The sequence below is a fragment of the Cydia strobilella genome, chromosome 6, assembly GCF_947568885.1.
Source record: "Cydia strobilella chromosome 6, ilCydStro3.1, whole genome shotgun sequence".
Classification (NCBI taxonomy): domain Eukaryota; kingdom Metazoa; phylum Arthropoda; class Insecta; order Lepidoptera; family Tortricidae; genus Cydia; species Cydia strobilella.
The window spans coordinates 14,161,013-14,184,491 of NC_086046.1; the positions used below are offsets into that span (position 1 = coordinate 14,161,013).

Below are 23,479 nucleotides of genomic sequence, written 5' to 3' on the forward strand. Positions count from 1 at the left end.
AAAAAAAGACAAGGTAAAGTTATCAGCTACCTTCAAACAGCGCATTCTTGTTCCTAAGCAGCGGTTCCTCGTTGAGCGGCACGTAGATCGGTCCGCGCAGAGGGTCCGACTTGAGCGTGAACGGCAAGGCGAGAGGGTCCGCTGGGATCGGGACCATCTGTAGACGGCAGTTCTGAGCTTTGCGAGCCCAGCCAAAGATCTAGAGAAAGGAAACAAGCGTCAGTACAAGGACTAAAATGTCCTACGTACAAATTACTTGAAACGTTAGGTACTGGTCGGCTGTTGACTACATTAATCAAAATCAAAAATAAAAAAAAAAAACAAAATATTTTTATTTGGTAGCTTAAAAAACGCAAATTACAATATCTGCGCTGGTGCCTCTTTTTAAGTGAGAAAACACTTGTGCTAACAGAGCACCGCTCTTCCACGCGGTTAGTTAACAGTTATCTTAGAAGTATATTAAACTACAATTTTTTTTTACATTAACAAAACAACTAAACATAATTTCAATGTAAATATACTACTATGAATTGAAATTGAAATTCTTTATTTCGAACTTGACGTCCATAGGGTTAGGTCATACAATAACTTAATCTAGAGTTAGTATTACAAGTAATTATACAAAACAAACAGAACAAAACATTACATAACAGAACATTACATTTATAAGTTTCGCGGCGGAGCAGCAACAGGTGCGTGTAGCTGCATGTACCGCTTGACTAGGGGCGAGTCCCAACGCTGCGCCAGCGTACTTAGGATGCTGTTCGTGCTGTTTCGGCTGCGATTGAGGAGTGACGCGCATCGCTTCCTCATGATGGCATAAAAACAGTCTGTTTGAGCCTCAGCAAACATCGCTGAGGCACTACAATACCGCGGCAACCTGAACAGCATCCTAAATGCATCATTGTATTGAACACGCAGAGCGCCGTACGCCCTCTGCGTAAAGTTAGCCCACAGACCGCACGTGTAGAAAGTTTGACAAAAAGCTTTGAACAATATTAACTTTACTTCTTTACTACCACGTGCAAACCTGCGGGCCAACATGTTACAGCGGACACACAGCGCTCGGCGCTCCCGCTCGATGTCCTCGACGTCAGACAGTGTGTCTGTGACCCAGTGGCCCAGGTACTTAAATTTATCCACTCTCTTTAACGGAGTTCCGCAAAGCTTAACCTCCTGCATTTGGTAACTTTTGTTGCCTGATTTAAATTGCAAGAGCTCGCTTTTAGACGCGTTGTACCTAAGCCCATGGGCCTCAGCATACGTTTCGCAAATGCCTAACATTTTTATTAGACCCCCCATCGAGGGGCTCAGCAGCACCATGTCATCAGCATAGCTTAAGTTGTTGACACACATGTCCTCTATGTGACATCCTACACAAGCGCTGCTGAGCTCCTCGATGAGGCCATTTATATATAGATTGAACAATGTAGGAGAGCTCAATCCACCCTGTCTGACCCCGCACTGCATCACGTACTCCTCGGACAAGGCACCCGCCCACTTTACACAATTTTTTTGGTTACCATACCAATACTGAAAAAGAGAGATGACGTCACGGGGGACCGTCGTCTCCTTGAGTAATTTCTTCCACAATAGGTCGTAAGACACCATGTCAAACGCCTTCGACAAATCCAAAAAACAGGCAAATATCGGCGTCTCGCGTGACGTATAGTAATGGACGGTCTGCTTTAGACATAGGATTGCGCTTTCGGTCGATAGACCCGGCCTAAATCCGAATTGAGCATCATTTAGTTTAATATTTTGTCCTAAAATATCATCAAACAAACCGTCCAATACCTTAGCCACAACAGTGGCGAGCGATATAGGCCTGTAATTGGACATGTCAGAGGCGTCCCCGGTTTTATTTTTTATGACAGGCACAACTATTGTTTTCATAAGTTCTTCAGGTAGGTAACTGTGACTAATACATAAGTTATAGAACATTGATAAAACTACTGGTAAATGCACACCCGCATGCTTGAGATGCTCAATACTAAGGCCGTCATGTCCCGGTGATTTTCCCCTATGCATCTGACTAATTTTACTAGCGACTTGCTTGGCCGAAAATCTAACGAGCGGGGTACCGACTTCATCCTCAGTATCAAGCATCCCAAACGCTTGGCGTGTGGATCCATCTGTGAAGTGTCGCTGGAAAGCATTAGCGATGGCAGTGGGTTCCGAATAGTTGGCGACGCTCACAGGAAGGCCCGCCCTAGGATTCAATTTAGCGGTATTTTTCCAGAATTTTCCAAAGTTCCGATTCGAATAATTTTTAGCAATAATGTCCATTTTTATATCATGCTCATGCTTTTGACAGTACTTCAGCTTGTTTTTAAAAGGTCTAGCTTGTTTTTAAAACTATAATAAATATTAAATGATTTATATTCAAGGATACAAATCGGCCACACAAAAAATATTATAATTGTTAAGCGATAGACTTTGAACGCAAACGCCTGGTTAAGTAAGTAAGTAAATATTCTTTATTGCACTAAAATTATACATTTTACATACATGATTTAGATTAGGATTTATTTATTTCATAATATTAAATTACAATATATATTTTTTACATTTATCTATACGATATTAGATTTAGATTTATTTATTTCATAATATTAAATTACAATATAAATTATTTTTACATTAATCTATACGAATTTATATTATGATCGTCAAGTGGAAAATAACAATTGATTATAATTATACAAAAACAATACACAATTTAAAAACCATTTGAATAAGCAATCGATTAATTAATTAATTAAATTTTTAACAATGTCAAACAAAATAAAATGAGAAAAACAATGTCAATACGCCAATGTCAACAATGTTTGTTGCCGGTCACATATTGGGATACCCTCTTACAATTTAGGAGGGAATTAAATCTTCTCGGGTCCGTGGTGTAGGGTTGGAGCCGGCGTAGTTTTTATCGCGTATATATATATATCTATCTCTTATATATACCTAGTCGGCTCATAAGTTCTGTCATATACATAGTATCAAATAAAATCAAAAGTTTAAGTTTATTCCGTATAATTTGTACAGCGTTTGAAAGCTTATAAACTAGAGAATCTAAATGTATAACATTTATTCAAAATGACCGCCATAATTATCTACACAGGCTTGAAGTCTTCGTGGCCAGTCGTCAATGGATTCACGCACCACTTTCATGTCGATATTGGCCACTGCCGTAGCAAGAGATTTTTTCAGCGAGTCTAGATTTGCATGAGGTTTTGAGCACACCTTTTCCTCTAAATACTGCCATATTTTATAGTCTAAAGGATTAAGATCTGGGCTAGAGGAGGGCCAATCTTCATGCCGTATAAAGTCGATTTTATTGGAGGCGAGCCAGGCTTGTGTAGACTTTGCCTTATGGGCTGGAGCAGAGTCCTGCTGGAAAACCCAATGCTGGTTTAGAAACATCGTATGGGATAGTGGTTTCACAATATTAGTCAACACCGTGTCTTGGTACACTTTGGCACTAGTTTTTACTCCTTTCTCACAAAAATGCATACTAGTGACGCCCGCATAAGAAACTCCCAGCCAAACCATCACAGATGAAGGGTGATGACCTCTTTGAATACGGGGAATGCTATTAGACGCTTCTGTACTATTGCGAGCGTACACTCTATCATTTTGTTTATTACAGTTTTCTTCTATGTCAAAAATTTTCTCGTCCGAAAACAGTATACAACGGTGCTTATTTTTAGCGTACTTCTTCAATAAAGCTTTAGATCTTTTAAGCCTTAAAGCTTTAAGCCGACCATTGAGAAGATGGCCAGTTTTTCGTTTATAAGCACGAAGTCTCAGGTCTTGATTAAGCACTCTTTTCACCGTGTTTTTGCTCAAACCCATCTGGAGGGCCATAACTTTTTGTTTCCTAGCGGGATTTCTGGCAATGCGTGCCCTAATTGCTTGTACAACCGCTGGAGTCCTAGCTGTACGCGGACGACCGCTTCTTTTCTTGTCATTTAAACTAGAGACCTCACTGTATCTTTCTATGGTACGATACACAAATCTTAGAGAGAATTTTAAATTTTCAAGTAGCTTAAAAATTTTAGTCGGCGAGTGACCACAACGATATAGTGCAATTATTGCGGTACGGCTATCTTTAAGCGTCCACTCCATGTTGAAGAAAACAGAAAATTGCAAAATTATACTACTCAAATATTTAATAAAAATTCGAAATTCAAATGCAGAACGGTTTTTGTTTTAGGAGTTCCAAATTTAAATTTTAAAGGCCAGTGACAGAACTTATGAGCCGACTAGGTATATATATATATATATATATATATATATATATATATATATATATATAAGAGATATTGTATATATATATATCTTTACTTGAAAATAATTGTAGTGTATAACTAGCCTTATGAACCGATTTTGCATGTACAACCATCCTTAAAGTCTATGATTGTTCATTATTTTAGTATGTGGGTATTTTTGCACTGTAATTTTTCCTCAGTCACCCGTTGACCACGAACGCTGTAAAGGGTTCGAAACGTCGCGATGTATTATAAAATCAATATACGCGATATAATCCGTTTTCATAGTTTTATTTCATGAGTAACTATCGCGGTAACCGAAGACAAAATATTGTCAATACGGCTAAGCAAGATATCTCATAATGATCGTCAAAATAAAATGAAATACACGTCAATAGAAAAATTAATAAATTAATGAATAATAAATATTACATTTAATTTATTATATTACATGTTATTTCCATATATATTTATTAACCGAATACAATGGATTATCCAATAAAAAGAGTCTCAATTGGCGTTCATGTAAAACTACAAAGAAATTTTTAAAGAAAAATCGAACCAGGTACCAACAGGCGGTCTTATCGCTAAAAAGCGATCTCTTCCAGACAACCTAACTAAAATAATAGTAACTAAATTTATAACCAGCCAGTCTTCCCCGAGACCACGGGGACAACGCCGTCCTCGAAACGTCGGAGGTAAATTTAAAACTTATTTTACGCGATTAAGTCCCGTCGTTGTGAATAATAATGAGTGAAAATCGTGAAAGTTTAAATCAGTGTAAATTTAAAGCCTTTAAAATAATAGTTACTGTTTACCCAAGACAAAACAGAGACGGTACATGCATTTAGGGTGAGAGTCTATTTAATTTATTTGTTTTTGTGCATACAAATAAATATTCCCTTTTACCTCTAAACTGCTCGGTCAATTTGGTTGTTTTAATAAAGTTAAGTGGTACGCCAGCGATGGTTCTTACATTAGGTAAATGTAAAATATTATAGTTACTGCAATGTCTTGATACTAGCCTGACCCCGACGCTGCATCAAAACGTGCTGAATCAAACATGTAAAGTACTGGTTTTTGTATTTTGTGATACTTACCAACTCAGCGACAATGTTCCCTGACGCGACGGCCCACTGTATAATCTCATCTCATAAGCATGGTCGGGCTTGGTAGCCTGCATGATGGCCCTACTCGATGCGGTCGCTCGTGTCGTTCACGTCGATTTTTATGTAATGTCTTGATGCTGCACTAACCCCCAATGCTGCAGTACTCTTCACGCAACGGAAGATCAAAGTTATTAAGTTAGTGATTGTGTATTTTGTGACTTACCAGTTCGGCGACGATGTTCCCTGACGCGACGGCCCACTGTATACACATCTCATAAGCTTGGTCGGGTCTAAACGTGGCCTGGTAGCGTGCATGACCCCACTCAATGCGGTCGCTCTTGTTGTTCACATCGATATCGAGATGTGTGTTCTTGTAGAGTGGCACTGAGGACAATCATGGGATGTTAAGTAATTTTTCTTTAGATTTTCTTGGTTGCTGCTCAAACTCACCCACATAGTGTATATTTATATTGCCTTATGCTTTAAAGCCGATTTTTGCCGATGGCCGATGGGGCAGAAAGGTTCTTGAGTGGCGACCGCGAACCAGAAAACGCAGCAGAAAAAGACCCACAACAAGATGGTGCGACGATCTGGTTAAGGTTGCGGGGAGCCGATGGATGAGAGCGGCGCAAGACCGGTGGAGATCCCTGGGGGAGGCCTATGTCCAGCAGTGGACGTCTTTCGGCTGATATGATGATGATGCTTTAAAGTTACCCAACATGATGGACAGACCTCATTAAGTCCATCACTGGAAATACAGTCATCGATAGCTCCCACTCCACCAAAAACAGAGCCACATAGCGACCGACCGACCGACCTGCCGTGGCGCAGAAATCGACCGTGACATGACCACGACCACTCTGTCAAGAGTGTACGACTGAGAACAAGATGCTTTAAAGTATGTATTTGTACTTGGCCACTGTGGCCAGATCATAGACTAAGATCATTAAATTTCATGGAATGCTATTTTAAAATTGATCACTTCATGGTATGGTTAGATTAGGTTTGACTTTCATTACGTGGCAAACCGATCATTTTCTGAAATGATTGCCACATCATGAAATAATCAATTCTGAGATCTGGCCACAACATATTCATCAACAAATATTACCAATATAAGGATACTTTAAAACTATTTGCTTTATCATTTTTTGAAAATAGTCAACGTTCGTATTTTATTTTAATCAGAACGAAGAACTCTGCACATTGATTGTTCCGATTATTCGATGTCAATGAACCCGTGCTATCGGGTATAGTTGTAACCATTTAAAAGGCTATCATTAATTTAACAAAGTAAGTACTGTACCTAATCAAATTGATATCAGTAACGTGCGTTAAATTAATTATTGTATCATAGAAATAAACGAGCATGACAATGTAATTTGCTATGATAACACATACACAAACTGAATTACGAAACAAGCAGAAATAATATTCTTATACAATGTGGCCGGATAGGATTCTGATCATATTTAGAAACCAAAATTTCGTATAAAAAGGTTTACTAAATTCGACCTACTTTTATAAATAATGCCAATATTTTTATTATGACTTGTGCATGGTTTTTGACTGTGATGCCATCATCACTCAATAGTGACCAATCTCAATACAAGGAACATGTAGTACTTATAGCAGCTACATTGAATGCCATCTAGTCAAGCTGCCAATACAGACTGTTGTTACCATTGTCATTCTGCATGTAATCGGGTTTGGGGGTATCATGTAGACGAAAGAAATATACTTAGTCGCATTGAGATTGGATACTAGAAACGGCATTTGAAGCAAATAGGTCAACGACAGAATTAAGCGCATCTGTTTTCATTTGTAGCTTCGTTGTCGCTAGTACTATAGTTATTAACACTTTCGGTGCCGGGCGCCCAGTTTCCAGTACAAAATGAACCCACATACATGTTTTTGGCAGTGAATGTGTTAAAATGATGCTACTGACTGTCGTTATCGTTGTCGCAGTGCATGTAGTCGGGGTCGATATTGTCGCACAGGAAGGCGGGCACGCCGGTGAGGTCGGTTTGTGGGCTGCAGCCGGAGATGTCTAAGGCGCCCGAGCTAGCCTCGTGCGGCACGAGCGGGGATCGTGGCCCGAGGACTTCCACTTCCATCCACTCGTTCTCGAAGCTTTGGAGGTCGCCGAGGGGGCGCACGTAGTCTGTTGGGTCTGGGGGTTCAATTATATACATATTAGAATACAGAATACAGAATACAGAACTTTATTGGTAAAAGCAAATTTTACAGGTCACATTTTACACTTATAAAAAAACTGTTACAGAAGGTCGCAACCAGCAATGTTTTACACAATGGTTTTCATTACTTGCGAAAAACCTATTTAACTTCTATACGGAGCGTGCATAAACTGTAGGGGGCAGCACAGGACACCCCTGTTTGTTGGCGCGAAGTGTAAATGTCAAGCTTATGCTTCCAATATAGCCCACAAGGTGGCAGAATCTACAATGCATAAAAAAACGTACGTGAACTGTAGAGGGCATCACTTGCTTAGGCGTGAAGTGTCAATAACACAGTTAATGTATAGTTTATGTTTCCGATTCAGGTCACAAGATGGCAGACCCTCCAACGCGCACGGCCCCTATATGTTCTAATATCTGAGATTAAAAGTTGTGTGTGCCACACGAGGCATAAGTTTTTGCAGGCTCCCTCGCTACGCGCAAAATTCTGTATTTCTATAAGTAGATTACTTTGCTCGATACTCCAACTTTGGACACCAACTATTTTCAAACAGATGTGAGTTTAGTCAGTCTTATACTGCATACCACTGTAATTTCATCTTATAGTTTTTCTCTCACCTTTGTCTGTCTTCTGAGGTAGGATGTGATACATGTAGTACCCAACGACAAAACGCTTGGTAGTATCGCCAGAAGCGTGGCATATCATTTTCTCTTGTAACATTTTCTGAAAAAGAAAACAAGTGTCAAACATTTACTTAGAGTTAATAAATAACGCTTGCATTGCGTGTGCTATAAAAATCGTTGCAGACTTACCTTGGTCTAACTCTACATACTTACATGTCTTAGATGTATTCTATAGTGACTAAAGACGACCGATTTTTGTCCAATTATTATAATACTAAAATAGCGATCTTTAACAAAATGTCAGCGGATAGATTTTATGTACTATTTTTACTTCCATGTGGCATATTTAAGAAGAAATAAATAATAAAATTGTGAATGAATTGCTTGGACGAGAAGGAAAAGACATGTAGAGAATGTCAAATGTTGTCAATTTTACCTCCATGATATGTCTGACGCCAGTGTGGTTTGTTTATAAAGTAGGTAATTTGACATTTTATTAAAAGGTGGACGATCTGCGTATCATAACACGACCTTGGTGTATAAGAGCGCCAGGATCTATTTGTTTGGCAAGTTTACCTCCATTATATGCGTAGCGTTCTCATAAGTTACGCCTTCTACATTAGCCTGGAGCCAGTGTATGGCGTAAATGGAGACGAAGGCATGCGACGGCAGGCTCACGGTCTGCTGTATGAAGACCACGCCCAGCTATGGGTATCGCAAACTCCCCAATAACCTGAAGTTTACAGCGACACCCTGTTGAATGAGAGCGACTAAAGATGGATGGCAAATTTCAAGCACTCTTACCTCCATGATTTGCGTGGCTTTCTCATAAGTTACGCCTTCCACATTAACCTGGAGCCAGTGTATGGCGTATATGGAGACGAAGGCGTGCGACGGCAGGCTCACGGTCTGCTGTAGGAAGCCCACCCCCAGCTGTGGGTATCGCAAACTCCTCAACGATCTGATGTTCACAGTGAGACCCTGTTGAATGAGAGCGACAAAAGATGGATGGCAAATTTTAAGCACTCTAACCTCCATGATTTGCGCGGCCTTCTCATAAGTTACGCCTTCCACATTAGCCTGGAGCCAGTGTATGGCGTATATGGAGACGAAGGCGTGCGACGGCAGGCTCACGGTCTGCTGTAGGAAGCCCACGCCCAGCTGCGGGTGCCGCATGCGCTCCACGATGTCTGCTAGCGATGCGGTTGATTTCAGCTTCGGTTCTACCACGCTGTGAGATTAAGAACAAGCTTTAACCTCGTTATAGAATAGGGATGCTGACTATTTTTTTAGAACTGTTTTCGTTTTATGTTAAATTATTTTTTTTTTTTTATTCATTAATTTTTAATAAAATATCGACGTTAATTAGTTTAGTGTTTATTATTCGCGCAAAAACGCTCCAAGCTGTCACGTGATCTGGATGACGTAACGAGGTGATAAACAAACGACTGTATATAATATGTCCAACAGTTTTTTCGGCTGACTAAATAGCCTTAGTCTTAGACATTCATAGAGCTTTGTTTCAGAGTTAGCCTAAGTGTCCGTCATCTAGGCCAACAGTATCTATGAAGTGTAATTAATTAAGTCCGGCTGCACAATGAAGAAGAGGTTTGATTGATAAAAAAACCGGCCAAGTGCGAGTGAGACTCGCGCACGAAGGGTTCCGTACCACTACGCAAAAAACGGCAAAAAAATCACGTTTGTTGTATGGGAGCCCCACTTAAATATTTATTTTATTCTGTTTTTGGTATTTGTTGTTATAGCGGCAACAGAAATACATCATTTGTGAAAATTTCAACTGACGGACGGACGGACAGCGAAGTCTTAGTAATAGGGTCCCGTTATTACCCTTTGGGTACAGAACCCTAAAAATGACTTCAGTTCAGACTATATTAAGCTACATTACATTTGAATTTAGAAGTTACTGCGTACAATATTCAAAACTACTTATTTATGTAACAAAAGCCCAAAAAAGGAACCACGATTTTGTAAAATATAATTACAAATTAAATAATCAAAACCTGTCATCGTATGTGTCGTCCGATTCGCCTGTTTGTGATTGGGTCCTCTCTAAAACAGTTTTCGCCGCCGCCCTGAAAAATAGAAATAGTGTTAGGATCTCATATGGGCTGTAAAACCACAGTTAATTTAAATGCAATCCGCAAGCCATTTCCAGCTGAAGCAAGTTTGGTTGACACGTCAGAAACAAAAGTTGTTTTGGAGTTTATTCTTGGGATTAACTTGTAATTTAAACATATTATTTGTTGAATTAACCCTTTCCCACCAGAAAATCTAGATTTGCTAAAATAATAATGAATTTTAGTAACGTGTTAACTATTCATTGTAATTAACTCTCACGATCAGACCGGGCGGAAAGGGATCGATGAGATTGTTTGAGGTACGCAGTGACATCAAACAATCGTTGTGTCTGTCGCCAAATAGATCTTTATATTCATACCTTTAATAGGTTTAATAGTACAGTCAACTGCAGATATTACAGACCCTGCAGTTTTTTTTGCAAGGTGTTTACCCGGGTGACAATGACTAAAAAATAATGTTTTGCTTCTTTAATGTCAACCAGAAATAAGAAAATAGATGTCACAATTTAGGAATGAGTGACGAAAGCGTTGGTCTTACTTACTTGTTGCTGTGACTAGTGTTTAGTGACTTAGTAGGTGAAACTTGCTGCAATGAAACATTCGGTAGGTAAGGGTACAAGCAACCAAGGGAGCTCACAAGCGTTCCACTTAATGATAGCATAAGATAGAAATAAAGGATAATTTAGAATCGTGACAAAATCTGTAAAAGAAAATTGCTTTAGTCCATAAAATTAAATTGGAAGAAAAAAACCAGCTGTAGATTTAACATTGCCAAAAGGTGCAACAACATAAATTGCAAAAAAGGCAGTTAACAACACATCAATATATATGTATAGGTAAATAAGGTTACATAAATATAATATAGGCATATGAAGAATAAAGTATATAAACACATATAACATAAATAATAGTACAAATACAATACATAAAAAGCGAATGAAGTTATGATTATATCTAGAGAACCGCAAACCATGCCCGCCTACAAGCGACTAACTACTTTTTTAAACACTAGTAGTACATACTACTTCTTTTTAAATTATTTAATAAAGCCACTAACTAAATAAATAATTGGAACATATTTTTGAAAATAATCAAGAGAAATTGTCACCAAACAATTCTCAGCGACATGTTGTGTCGTGAGCTCAAAGCTAAACGCTACAAGGAATATCCGACGCTTAATAATAGAAGACGGTCTTGAAAGTTATTTGTTTGGTTAAATCATGGTCCATCTTGTTTTTCAAAGAGCGTGGAAAGTTCATGATGTAGATAGAAGACAGTAACCCGTCCTGGTTGCCTTATCATTAAAGCGTCTTTTTCACTCGGTTCCCGATAGAGCGAAAGTGATGGAAATATGGCTTGGGCTTCACTTATGACAGATCGGCTTAAGGTATAGCAGCAGCTGTGTATGTAAGCATTGCGGGTTGGCGTTGGTGCGGTACTGGTACTGACATAGCCTCGACGCGCAGCCGCGGCCGGTCCGGTAGCCGGGTGCTGCCGACGCGCTCGCGGAACGGCGAGCTCACTCCGCCCTGACACCACACCACACGTTAACATTGGGACACGACAGCCGAGCCGGGACGACGACGATCGAACATAAATTAATAAAATTGTTGTCAATAACGAGTGGAATCGAGCGAAATATGGAAACGATTCGAATTTTAACAGAAGGCAGAACGCTTGTATGTTCTGTTTTATATCCAAAATACTAAAATGACAATTCGATTTCACAAGCTTACTCGTTCTATCTGGTTTTGTATTAAAATAACAGTTCGATTGGGCAGATTGAAAATTGAGTATCTGAGCCATAAAAGCAGGGTTTAAAACTTGTAAGTGACGAATAAATCAGGACATTAGCGGCTTAAGCACTGAATTATATCCGTTCTGTGGTGTATTTATAAACGCAAGTATAAGCCATACAATGCTGTATGAACTAGCATAAACTTGCTATTTTAGTTAGAATCATCTATTCCTTGTTTTTATTGTACGAGTTCTAAAACCAGATTCGTTATGTTCGTTCGACATCGTCATACACAGGCGACAATTCATCTAATAAAAAATAAATTAAAAATAAGCCAGCAAACAGTATCACAGTATTTAAGTGCAATCCGTGCATTTTATTCGCATAATTTTATAATAAGCAGTGCAATAACGAATTTCACATTTACAATTCTGCTCGGTCCACTCCAAATCTGGAAGAAGATTGGTATAGTACCTACAACGGTATCCTAAATACGGTGCGTACTCAAAGTAATAAGGGTAGGAGACGGAAAATGCACCTGCGAACCCGTCCCACTTTATATATATTGTAATTCAAAGAAATTTAGTATTGCGGCTGTCGATGTTGAATATTTGTTACAATTAGTTACTGAGGGTTAAAATGACGTGCAGGGAATATTAAAATGCCAATCGCCGGTTTTATGATGTTAATTATTCTTCCAGTTTATAATTTTTTCTCGTCGAGCCAATAAAATCTGTGCGCAGACTATGCCATGTAACATAAAGTATTTAACGGAAAATTTTGATTGTCCTAAAAATAAAAATCGTCTGTCGTTCGGGCTAACGAGCGAAATGATTAGATTACACAATTTGGTCTTTTGATCAACCATGATTTGTATTTTGAGACTATTTACAAAATTTAAATATAACTGAGTGATTTGGGGCGAGAATATTAGAAGGAAAATCGAAGCATATTTGACTTTTCTTAACTCAGGGAGTATAATCGTCTACCACATTAAAATACTCTAAAGACAGATATGTTGTAATTGGTTTACAAATTTAATGTAACGGAAAATTATCTTAGAACGGCACCCCACTATAAAATGATCTGTAATGGGGGCTAAATCTAAGAGGGGTTTTCACTAATACTAGATTCGGACCTCACCACAATTATCGACACGAAATCGCAAAAAAGGGGCAGAAAGAACGAACGTCATCGGCAGTCAACTAAAGTACTTCGAGCCTTCGAGCAGACTTTCCTATCGCAGAATTGCGTTTCAGAGGATGATCGTAAGCAGTGTAGATCTAGTTATTTGACTATCTATTAAAAGGAGTACATAAACGTCTGTATGCCCAACGATCACAACCGAGGTTATCCGTACAGCGTATTGTGCTTGATATGTGATTCCGCGTCGATAGACGTGGTGAGTGTCGGGTGCAAGTCTCATTCGCTCGTTAGGCCGGTGGGTGCCGGTCAGTACCTGGGCGCTGGGCCTGAGGATGGAGGTGGAGTGGCGCCGCCGCGTGAGCGCGCTGTCGCAGCCGCCGAGCGCCATCTGAAGCCACCACAACTCAATCCGCTATTCTACACCCGTCCCCGTCAAACTGTAGCCTCATTCAACGCGACGCTTCAATACAGAATTGAGAGTCGCGGCCGCGAGGCGTTTTTGTACTCGAATTTGGAATTTTGATCTACTTCCTCCACCGATTGACGCCAATTTGTATTTTACAGTTAGCTTTCGAGTTAATAACATGCTTTCGGACCCAAACAGGAAATTAATGACGTACAAATCCAAAATATTTAAATAAAACATCCATACGCGTGCGAGTCAGATTAATCCTTGCATAGCCAATTTTCTTAGGTTTTTGCAACAGTAGCTTTTGTTAAGCACGCTTTTAAGAGGCCGGTAACGATTTTAGTCGCAATAATTTTTAAGAAAAAAAAAACCGACTTCAATGGGGGATGCCGCTGAAAGTTTACTTATTGTTGATGGTGCACTCTTAGATTCCAGACAATGAAATGAAATAGACAGCATATTTTGCGTAATTATCCTAATCCATCTTTTGACTAATTTTGCCTAATTGCCTAATTATTATAATATTGCCTAATAATGCAGAAAAGGAGGTAAAACCACCCACTTTTCTAGTAGGATTTCGTTTTTGTAAGGGTTGCAGTTCTAACCTAACCTAACCTACTTTTCTGATAGCATTTCGTTTCTGTAAGGGTCACAGTTCTAACGTAACCTAACCCACTTTTCTAGTAGCATTTCCGGGTCCGGGTCTGGGTCCGGATCCGAGTCCGGGTCCGTGTCCGGCTGTCCGGGTCCAAGTTTGGGTCAGAGTTTGGTCCGGGTCCGGATCCGAGTTGGGGTCCATGTCCAGACCCGGGTCCGGGTCCGAGACCGGGTCCAAGTTTGGGTCTGGGTCCATAAGGAAGAGAACAAATCGCCAAACGTGAACTATGTGTCATTGAAGAGTTCCATTCTGATCATCATCAGCAGTTCCACTTAATCAAATGTCACTTTTTTAAATGTAAATGCTGGATTTGTTGATGAAAATACAAAAATCACAATATGTATGCATTTCACATTTGAGGAGTTCCCTCGGTTCCTTATGGGTCTCATCATCAGAACTCGAGCTTGACAAAAATATGCCTTAAAAACTTAACTTGCTTAACAAACATAACGAAGAGGACAAATCGCCAAACGTGAACTATGCGTCATTGAAGAGTTCCGTTCTGATCATCATCAGCAGTTACACTTCATCAAATGTCACTTTTTTAAATGTAAGTGCTTGATTTGTTGATGAAAATACTAAAATCACTATATGTAAGCCTTTAACATTTGAGGAGTTCCCTCGATTCCTCATGGATCCCATAATCAGAACTGCGTTTAGACAAAAACGGGACCAATCTGTATGTATATACTTACAATCAAAAAAAGAGTTTTCAAAACCGGTCCAGAAATGACGGAGTTATGGAGTAACAAACATTAAAAAAAAAAAACAACCAAATTGATAACCTCCTCCTTTTGAAATCTTGAAGTCGGTTAAAAATGTAAAATTGATAGATTTAGTCGGTGAAATTTTACACCTTTTGTTACCTAATAGAAATTACAAATACTGGTTTCTATTAGCACGTCTTCTTATCTGGCTCTTTACTACGATCAATTTTTTGAAAACAGACTCACTTAGTAATGATTTTTTTCTAATGGACGTTTAGGTAAACCGCGCGTAAAGCACTGATTTTGTCGCTCTTATTTGTAAATTTCGTAAAGTTTGGACTGCAAAATGGTAATTGTGTATTCCACATTACCTGTAAATAGTAAAGCTTAGCTTAGTAGTGTAAATGAAAGTTAGACGAAATCGATTTTCTCCAGAAATTACTTCAAAACAAGTGATAACTTTCTGAAAATCGACTTCATTTGAACGTTATTTTGATACTTAAACAATCTACAACATTTGCTGAAACTGTTCTTATACATCATTTTGTATAATTTACCACTATAATTTTTTTTACTGCCCCTTCTCGTCATACATTACCGGTGACGCACGCTCGCGACCTCGTACCGCGGGAGCGCTTGTAGATAGCGCTCCATAATACGCATGACCATTATGGCGGTCACGTTGTTTCACGTAGGGGCCGGCGTTCGGTTCCTGTGTAAAAGTCGTATCTTCGCGCGTTTTCAAACCGTTACCGGCCTCTTAATAGGTTCAAAGATAATTGCGCTTTTATTTAGTGACGTTTATTTTTCGTCATCATCGTTTTATGACGATACAGTGATTTACACAGACACTACCTTTTTACACTTACGATCTCTCAGTTAGCATTTCTCTATTCCATATATAGCATTTCTAACAGACTTTTACCCGGCTATTGTAGTAGTAGTGTTTAATTTACATACACATAAACACGTTTTTAAGGTGACCGAAGGAAGTATCGTGCTATTTTACATTCCTCTTGTAGCTGTGCAAGGATTTTATCGACAGTACAACCAAAAAGATCTTTCTTTTATATCCGTTTATGCCCTTAACTTATGCAGGCAAGGAAAAAGACAATAAAATATAGGTCATTCGGTAACAGGTTGCGTACGTTACAACACCACATTCTCGGGACATAGGTATTTCAATTTCATGTTTGAGTTTCAATCTAGTATTTACTGTGTAAGTTATTAAGAGAAGAGTCTCAAAATACTCGGGCGCTGGTTAAAGGATACATTAGAACTAAAACAGTTTAGTGCATTGATACAACCATGCAGTGCGTTATCTACATTACTTATAAAGTGCAAATAAAATTGTCATGCTACAAAACATTTCTGTACAATAACTTTGCTTTATACACAAACTATACATTTACTTTATATACATTTAATGCAGAGTATTTAATATCTGTATATAACTAAAATGTTCATATATTATTAAAGTCAAGTTAAATTCAATTATGTAACAGTGTAGAGTAATTAATAAATATGTTTTTTTTTTAAATAATAGAGTCAAGATAATTATTAAGTAATAAATATTATAATATTAATAATGGAAGCAAATCTTTCGTAGTGCCGTTGACATCAATAGATACTACAGCAGATAGTTTTACAGATATTTTTACTGTCGAAATAAGTTAACAGACGCTCAAAAATTATTTCTGAATCTTTATGCCGATGTGTCAAGCCTAGAAAGATTTGCCTCTAAAATCTTAAACTTTATTAATTATTATTTTTCTTGTTTCGACTATAGTAACACTTACCCTCTGCTTATTAGGTCGTTTGACCTTATTGAAGTAGGATTCTGTCATTTTGAGGAATCCGTCAGTGAGCTGGTCCAAGTCTTGTCGCGTGGGCGTGGGGTAAATGTCGCAGTGAGTGGACTCGTCTTCAAGGATTTGCTTGGTGGCTGGGTTGTGAAGAGGCAATAGGAGGGTGCGGAACCGCCAGTATTTGAGAGCCTGAAAAGAGTTAGAATGTTAGTTTATGTTAGCTATTGATTTAGGTAGGTGGCTTAAATGAATGTTCAAAACTTCTTTAATAATTTTTAAATTAATGTCGAAACATGTGAATGTGACATGATTCATGTCGTTATCATATCTAAAATTGCATTAAATTTCTCCTTGTAATTCACGGGCCTATAAATCCCGGTCTTTTGATAGGCTTGCGTGGGGATATCCAACACGTAGAGGCCCCGGAGAGCTTTAATGTCATGTAGAACGCCTGCTGGAACCCGTTCGTCGTTCCTATCAAGCCGCGTCGAAAAGTGACATGTGACATGATTCATGTATCTAAAATTGCATTAAAAATTTCATTATTAAGTTGAACCTCAACAAGAGCGAAGTCGGTGTCGCCGCGTGTGCAGATGTAGTGGTCCATGTAGTTCCAGTTGTAGTTCTCCAGCTTCTCGGTGGTGAAGGACACCCAGGACACCTCGTACGTGTCGTGGTTCGGCGCGTGGAACCGGTACCGGTAGTGGATGTTGAACGGCGGGTACGGATGTCTGAAATGTATAAATCTAATGTAACTGCTGAATTAACTACGAGAAACTAATTAAAATCAAATTGCTCCCGTACTACGCAACTGACGTTTATTCTATCATCGATTAAAAGCTTATTTAAGCAGTCAAACAAAAGGGTCTATCTAAATATGTTTTATCGTTAGCTTTCATATTATCTGTAGTATGATAAAAGTATAAGCTGTAGCTTATACTCTTCTGAATAAAATTCGGAATGGGGACAGACAAAAATACGGGGGGAGAAGTTTTTTTTTTTCTATAGTGATATTTGTTGCGTTATGATTGTGGAATTTCCTGCCGACAGACAGTAGGAACCTCTATGTAGGCGCGTGGTTGACTCGACGGGCTCCGGTACTTTGGGGCGTTATTGTCGTACTGCTGTAGTGATACATACCTCGGTCGGTATCTCGTGACTGTGATGGTGGAGCCGACGAGGGTCAGCTTATGGAATATTCTGCCGATGGACAGTAGGAACCTCTTTGTAGGCGCCTGGTTGACAGGTTTGCTGTGTTGCGGTGCCACCTAAAAATTGACGTCGGTAGAAGGGTTAACAAGAATGCTAATACAACTACGAGTAGCTTAAGCAAGTAATTAAGTGAAACGCATTTTTGGTTTCACTAAATGGCGTCGCACTGCATATTTGGTAGATTGACAGGTTCGCGTTAAAGCGCTATAAGCTAAACGGATAACGCTATCTGAAACCTGATTGGCTGTCCTGAATTTAGTATTTTAAAAAGTCTAACTTTATATAGTGCTCTCAAAAATTGTAATTGTTTAGTATTTATTAAAAAATATGTGGTGGTAATATTACGTTTTTAGGGTTCCGTACCCAAAGGGTAAAAACGGGACCCTATTACTAAGACTTCACTGTCCGTCTGTCCTTCACCAGGCTGTATCTCATGAACCGTGATAGCTGGACAGTTGAAATTTTCACAGAATGATATATTTTTGTTGCCGCTATAACAACAAATACTAAAAACAGAATAATATAAATATTTAAATGGGGCTCCCATACGACAAACGTGATTTTTTTGCCGTTTTTTTGCGTAATGGTACGGAACCCTTCGTGCGCGAGTCCGACTCGCACTTGGCCGGTTTTTTACATACCTTGGAAGGCGGCGGCGCAGGTGTCGACGGACAATGTGCTTCAATCACGTCACTATCACTTACGCCCACTATCAATTGGAAGCCCTGTCATAAATAAATTTGATATAAAAATGAAGATATGTAAGAATACGCTAGACTAGACAGATATATTTTTGACAGTAAACTTATACATTAAAAAAGTGACTAAAGTCATAAGCCCGGCAGTAGATCTAAAAAGAAGACGTCTTGAAAAAAATAGGCGATATAGCATGTAGTCACTCATTTCAACATACCTGAGCCAACCTCTGCGACACCAACTCTTTAAAAACTTCCATAGTAGTCAAAGGTTCCTTGTAAATGGCCCTGTTCTGTGCAAAGTCGGCATTCACATCATCAGGCAGCAGGTTATAGTCTGACACAAGATAGTCGTTCTGAAGGGACCGCTTGTCAGGAAAGTAGTCGGTTGTGATCGGCAGGCAAGCTGGGATGGTAAGCGATTTCCAATCCACGCCTGTCCGAAATAATAAGATCATAGGTAAGTACAATTTTATGTATTAAAAGACTGGGTTTTAATAATCAGGTATTGAAAATTGTCACTAATCGTTGTTGTATATGTGCAAAGATAGATATAACTCCGTAATAGATGGATACAGTCTAAGGAAAAAACGTGCCTCGAAAATCACGAAAATTTGATTCTCGATCAGATGCCGCCACTAGTTTTGGCCTACTCTCGTATAGAGGGCGTTGACGGTTTCGTTTGTTATTTATAATTTTAAAGCATTTAAGAACATGGGTCAAAATCATATAAAAATAATTAATGCAAATAAAAAAATCATTTATCCATGTTTAAATACATTTTATCGTATTTTTATAAATCTTCATTTTTAGTTTTAAAGTATGTCGATAGATGGCAGTGAATTTACAGTGGTTACAAACTCTTTGATATGTGTAAGGATGCAGCACTCATTTTCAAGGCAAAATCGGATCAACTATGATTCGTATTTAGTGAATGATATGTTTCGAAGGAGGAGAGTAAATTTAATGTTTCCCAACTGAATAACAGTATATGACTACACAACGAGCGTTAAACATCAATATTTTAGTGAAGATTGAACATCGATATTTTTATATATCGTAGTCTGGACTATTCAGGACTCTTTAAAAAAAATTCAATTTCCAACTAACATCTGAAAATAAAGGTCTCTAAAAAAAATGTGTTAAATATTAACCTAATTCATGCTGTATGAAGCATATAGGTATGTACAATTGAAAATATATAGTAAGATCGCTATTTAAAAAGCTTGGATACTGATGGCGAGAGATGAGTAGGTATGATATGAATGAAAAATTCGACAAGGCATACAATCGAAACCGGCCATGTGAGGGTAATCTTTGTAAGCATGCAACTTTAAGTTAAGTATATATTTATGGTCGCAGCAAATGTTATACGATTAATTTTACATTAACCCATTGTATTTACAGTAGCGGCAAATACTCTATCATATTTTTTCAGGTACATTTGCATAATTTTTTTGGAAAAACGGCTCTAGCTATTTCGATGAAATTTAAAATATCGGGGCGTATGAAAACGACAATTCGATCAAAGCTAGGGTACATTTCTAAAAAAAATAGTTTGCCCGAGTTTTCGCGGTAGCCTGGTGGGTATTAAACGATACGATTGTAAGTAATTGATCATTTTCAAACCGGAGGCTAACGAGGCGAAAAATCGATCGTTTTATTGTTGGTAACATTCGCTTTTGAGTGTTTTCAAATAAGAAATTCTATATTTATAACATACATTAATTGGTGTGCGTGAAGTCCCCAATCCGCATTGTGCTAACGTGGCTGCCTATGTTGCCACGTGCAGTGGGACTTAAGTATATAATACATGGTGACAATGATGATACAATAATTTACATGATATAAAGTCTAATTTCACGAATTTTCAAATGAATGCGTGCAAAAAATAGCAATATGATAGATTTTGTGCCGCTACTGTATATGCCTATTTATTTAATAAGCTTCGTCTTTGCAGTGCTTACGAGTATAATGTTCTTCTAGAAGCATATATAATAGTTTTCAATCAGCTTGATGTGTAACTTCTACACTACTTGCATCTACTAGATATCACCCGAAGCGTTTATTCCGCCCACGGCCCCTGCATCACACCAAGACGCTAGTTAGGAACGTTTTATCTTAAACCACTTGGACCACAGTATAAGTCGAACTTATTTTCAAGCGTGTAGGGTTGCTTTTACAACAATACTGGACAGATTTTTTGTAAAAACGAACACATGACCACAGAAAAAACTAGGTGATATTGTAGTTTTAAAAATAAGTCTGTAAGACTTACTAAGTATATTTTTTATTAAATGGTAAATTATATGTTGCCTAATTTTTATTGTTGAGAAATAGTAACTGTCTTATGACACTAAGATACTTGTGAGTAGTAAAAGTATTTGAGAGGATAGGGGACGACGCCTTGTCCATACAAACGTAGTCCCCGTTTTCCTCTCTGGATATTAACATTATAGAAAATATTTTTACGCAATTCGATGTATATTAACCACAGCTATGCCAAAGCTTTGTTTTTTATTAATCAATTATTTAGTTTCAGACAACAATGGTCCACAATGGTACAAATTAAACAATGTGTATCCCTTGCTTTTAGAATAAATTGTCTTAAAGGGCCTCTGCGCTGTTGGCTTCGGCCCCACGCATGCCTCCCAAAGGCACAGAATAACTAATAGTACTAAAGGTCCGGGACCCCATGGTCCCGTGATATGGAAAGACAGACAAATAATAATAATTAATTATTATTTTTTAAGAGCTAGGCTTTAAATTTTTTGTATGGAATTATGATATTTTTTAAATTTTTGTAATCACAATTTATATCGTTTTAACACCGGAAACAATAAAAATACTTTTGTAAACCTTCACATTATTTTATTAAAAAATATTTAAAATGTTAAAAAATGTAGAGCGGTTGAAACGCTCATAATTTTTGACGCGATTTTGACAGAGCGCGATGACGTCACACGTTGGACGGTCCAACTGACGTTTGCTACTAATGACACATATGTGAAGTAATCTGTCGAACGCGTGACGTTTCGCTCACTACTCACTAGCTTTTCGCGCGCAAATTTTTGTACTTTATTTTTATTATTTTAAACAAATGATAATTTAATAACTGAAATGCATTTGTAACATGATATAATGTTAACAAACATCCGAATAAAAAATATTTCGTTCAAATACAAACTTCATGCATGAGGCTAATTGTTTTTCGCTCATAACTTATAAAACTCGAAAAAAAAAAACGAAGGAGCATAGCTATGGTGAATATACAATTGTGCAAAAATATTTTCCATAAAGTCAATAACCGGGGAGGAAATGGGGGCAGGTTTCTATGGAGAAGTGACCGCTTCGACGACCGTCCACTATCTTCTTAAGAAAGTTCGCGGTAGTGACACAGGGGACCATTATAAATATTATAAATACGCGTTAGCTACTCAATGCAAACATAAATGAGCTAAATACCTATGGCTCGGTTCGCTTTGTCCCCGAACATCCAACGCGGTATCAATGCGACGATATCATGAAACATTAGAAATGAGGTGAACGATTAGTATAGAAGTGAACATGACTAGCCACTAATCATAATTACAGGGTCGATGGAACCGTGTGACCACCACCTGCCCACAGAATGTCTAATAAAGTGTCCTATTTTATAAAACATATCAAAATCTCACGAGATAAAACGAGTCTATTGACGAGAAACTTTATGACTGTGTGTGGTGTTGTCAGTTCAGAATTGTGAAGTTGTAACTTGCAGTTTTATAAAATAGGATTCAATTTTATAAAACAACCGATTATTTTCATTAAAAATTTACTTTAAAGTTGGATTTCTTAAGGAAAATTTCCATTGAAGCCGCGATGCGAGGCGGAGAAAAAAAACATTGTAAAAATGTATTTTAAAATCGATCTATCTGCCTCGCTGGCCAAAAGCATTATAAGACCTTTTCCAACATTTAGAGTATTCGAATGACAAAATGAATAAGTATATTTAACACGCATGACCGTCGTCCCAAAATGGCTGATAATGATTGGTTAAAATTATTGATGGCAATACATGATCAACGTAACACGTTACACAGTTTATACATCAAAGAACTTCAAGATTTAATTAGTATTTAAAAATCGTTCTCAGTTAAGGATTATCTTAGGCTTTTAATGAAAAAAAAAAGAAAAAAAAACGAAAGCAAGCATACATTTCAAACTCACTCGCGAATACATTGTGAATCTGTACTGACCTGTAGTAAGGGCGGGTGTCCACTCCTGCTCGCCAGTAGCGCCCCATAGCAAAGCCAGGGATGCATTGTTGGTGGACGGTGGGCCTAATACAGTGCCCAGAATGTTCAGGGCACCTGAAGCGCTGATCATGCGTTTGCGGCTTTGGGATATTATGTTGCCTTAAAAGGAAAAAAAAATGGTTTTGGTATACATAATATGTGCAAGTTGCGGAAAGTTTGCAAAAAGACGGGAAAAACTTTTCGAAATTTCTAATTTCACACAAAATGTGGCTTTTCATCAGAAAAGGGTCCTTATGCTTCATCTGCAGTATGGAACATTCTACCAGAATTTCTTTTGGAATTTCAGATGGAAACGTCCTTATTGCACTTGAAGCATAAGGAACCTTCTGGAATGGAAAGCCACAAATAAAGGATGGATTTTGGAAACGTTAAATTTGTAATATGGGAAGTTATATAGAAGAATAAAAGTTATACATGATGTGAGAAATTTCAGATAATTGTCGATGTAAAAAATATCGAAATTTTTGCAAATTTTCTCTCGGTACATCAGGACTTATGTAGGTACCT

The 23,479-nt window shown here is 38.1% G+C and overlaps 1 protein-coding gene across 5 annotated transcripts in view; it reads right to left on the reverse strand.

Moving 5' to 3' along the window:
- Nucleotides 1–23,479, reverse strand: part of LOC134742435 (GATOR complex protein Iml1) — a 39,562-nt gene that overhangs the window by 5,479 nt on the left and 10,604 nt on the right. Inside the window, exons 11-25 of one of the 5 annotated variants that reach the window (XM_063675573.1) lie at nt 22,913–23,071; nt 22,140–22,154; nt 18,893–19,110; nt 18,621–18,704; nt 17,908–18,035; nt 17,324–17,498; nt 16,759–16,956; nt 13,499–13,573; nt 10,844–10,887; nt 10,224–10,295; nt 9,235–9,433; nt 8,197–8,302; nt 7,329–7,553; nt 5,604–5,764; nt 31–199 (exon numbers count right to left, since the gene is read on the reverse strand). In XM_063675573.1, coding sequence (XP_063531643.1) covers nt 31–199; nt 5,604–5,764; nt 7,329–7,553; nt 8,197–8,302; nt 9,235–9,433; nt 10,224–10,295; nt 10,844–10,887; nt 13,499–13,573; nt 16,759–16,956; nt 17,324–17,498; nt 17,908–18,035; nt 18,621–18,704; nt 18,893–19,110; nt 22,140–22,154; nt 22,913–23,071 — 2,028 coding nt within the window. Of the gene's footprint in view, nt 1–30; nt 200–5,603; nt 5,765–7,328; nt 7,554–8,196; nt 8,303–9,234; nt 9,434–10,223; nt 10,296–10,843; nt 10,888–11,750; nt 11,831–13,498; nt 13,574–16,758; nt 16,957–17,323; nt 17,499–17,907; nt 18,036–18,620; nt 18,705–18,892; nt 19,111–22,139; nt 22,155–22,912; nt 23,072–23,479 lie in introns of all 5 variants that reach the window. The other 4 variants (XM_063675571.1, XM_063675572.1, XM_063675576.1 and 1 more) reach the window with 4 other exon arrangements.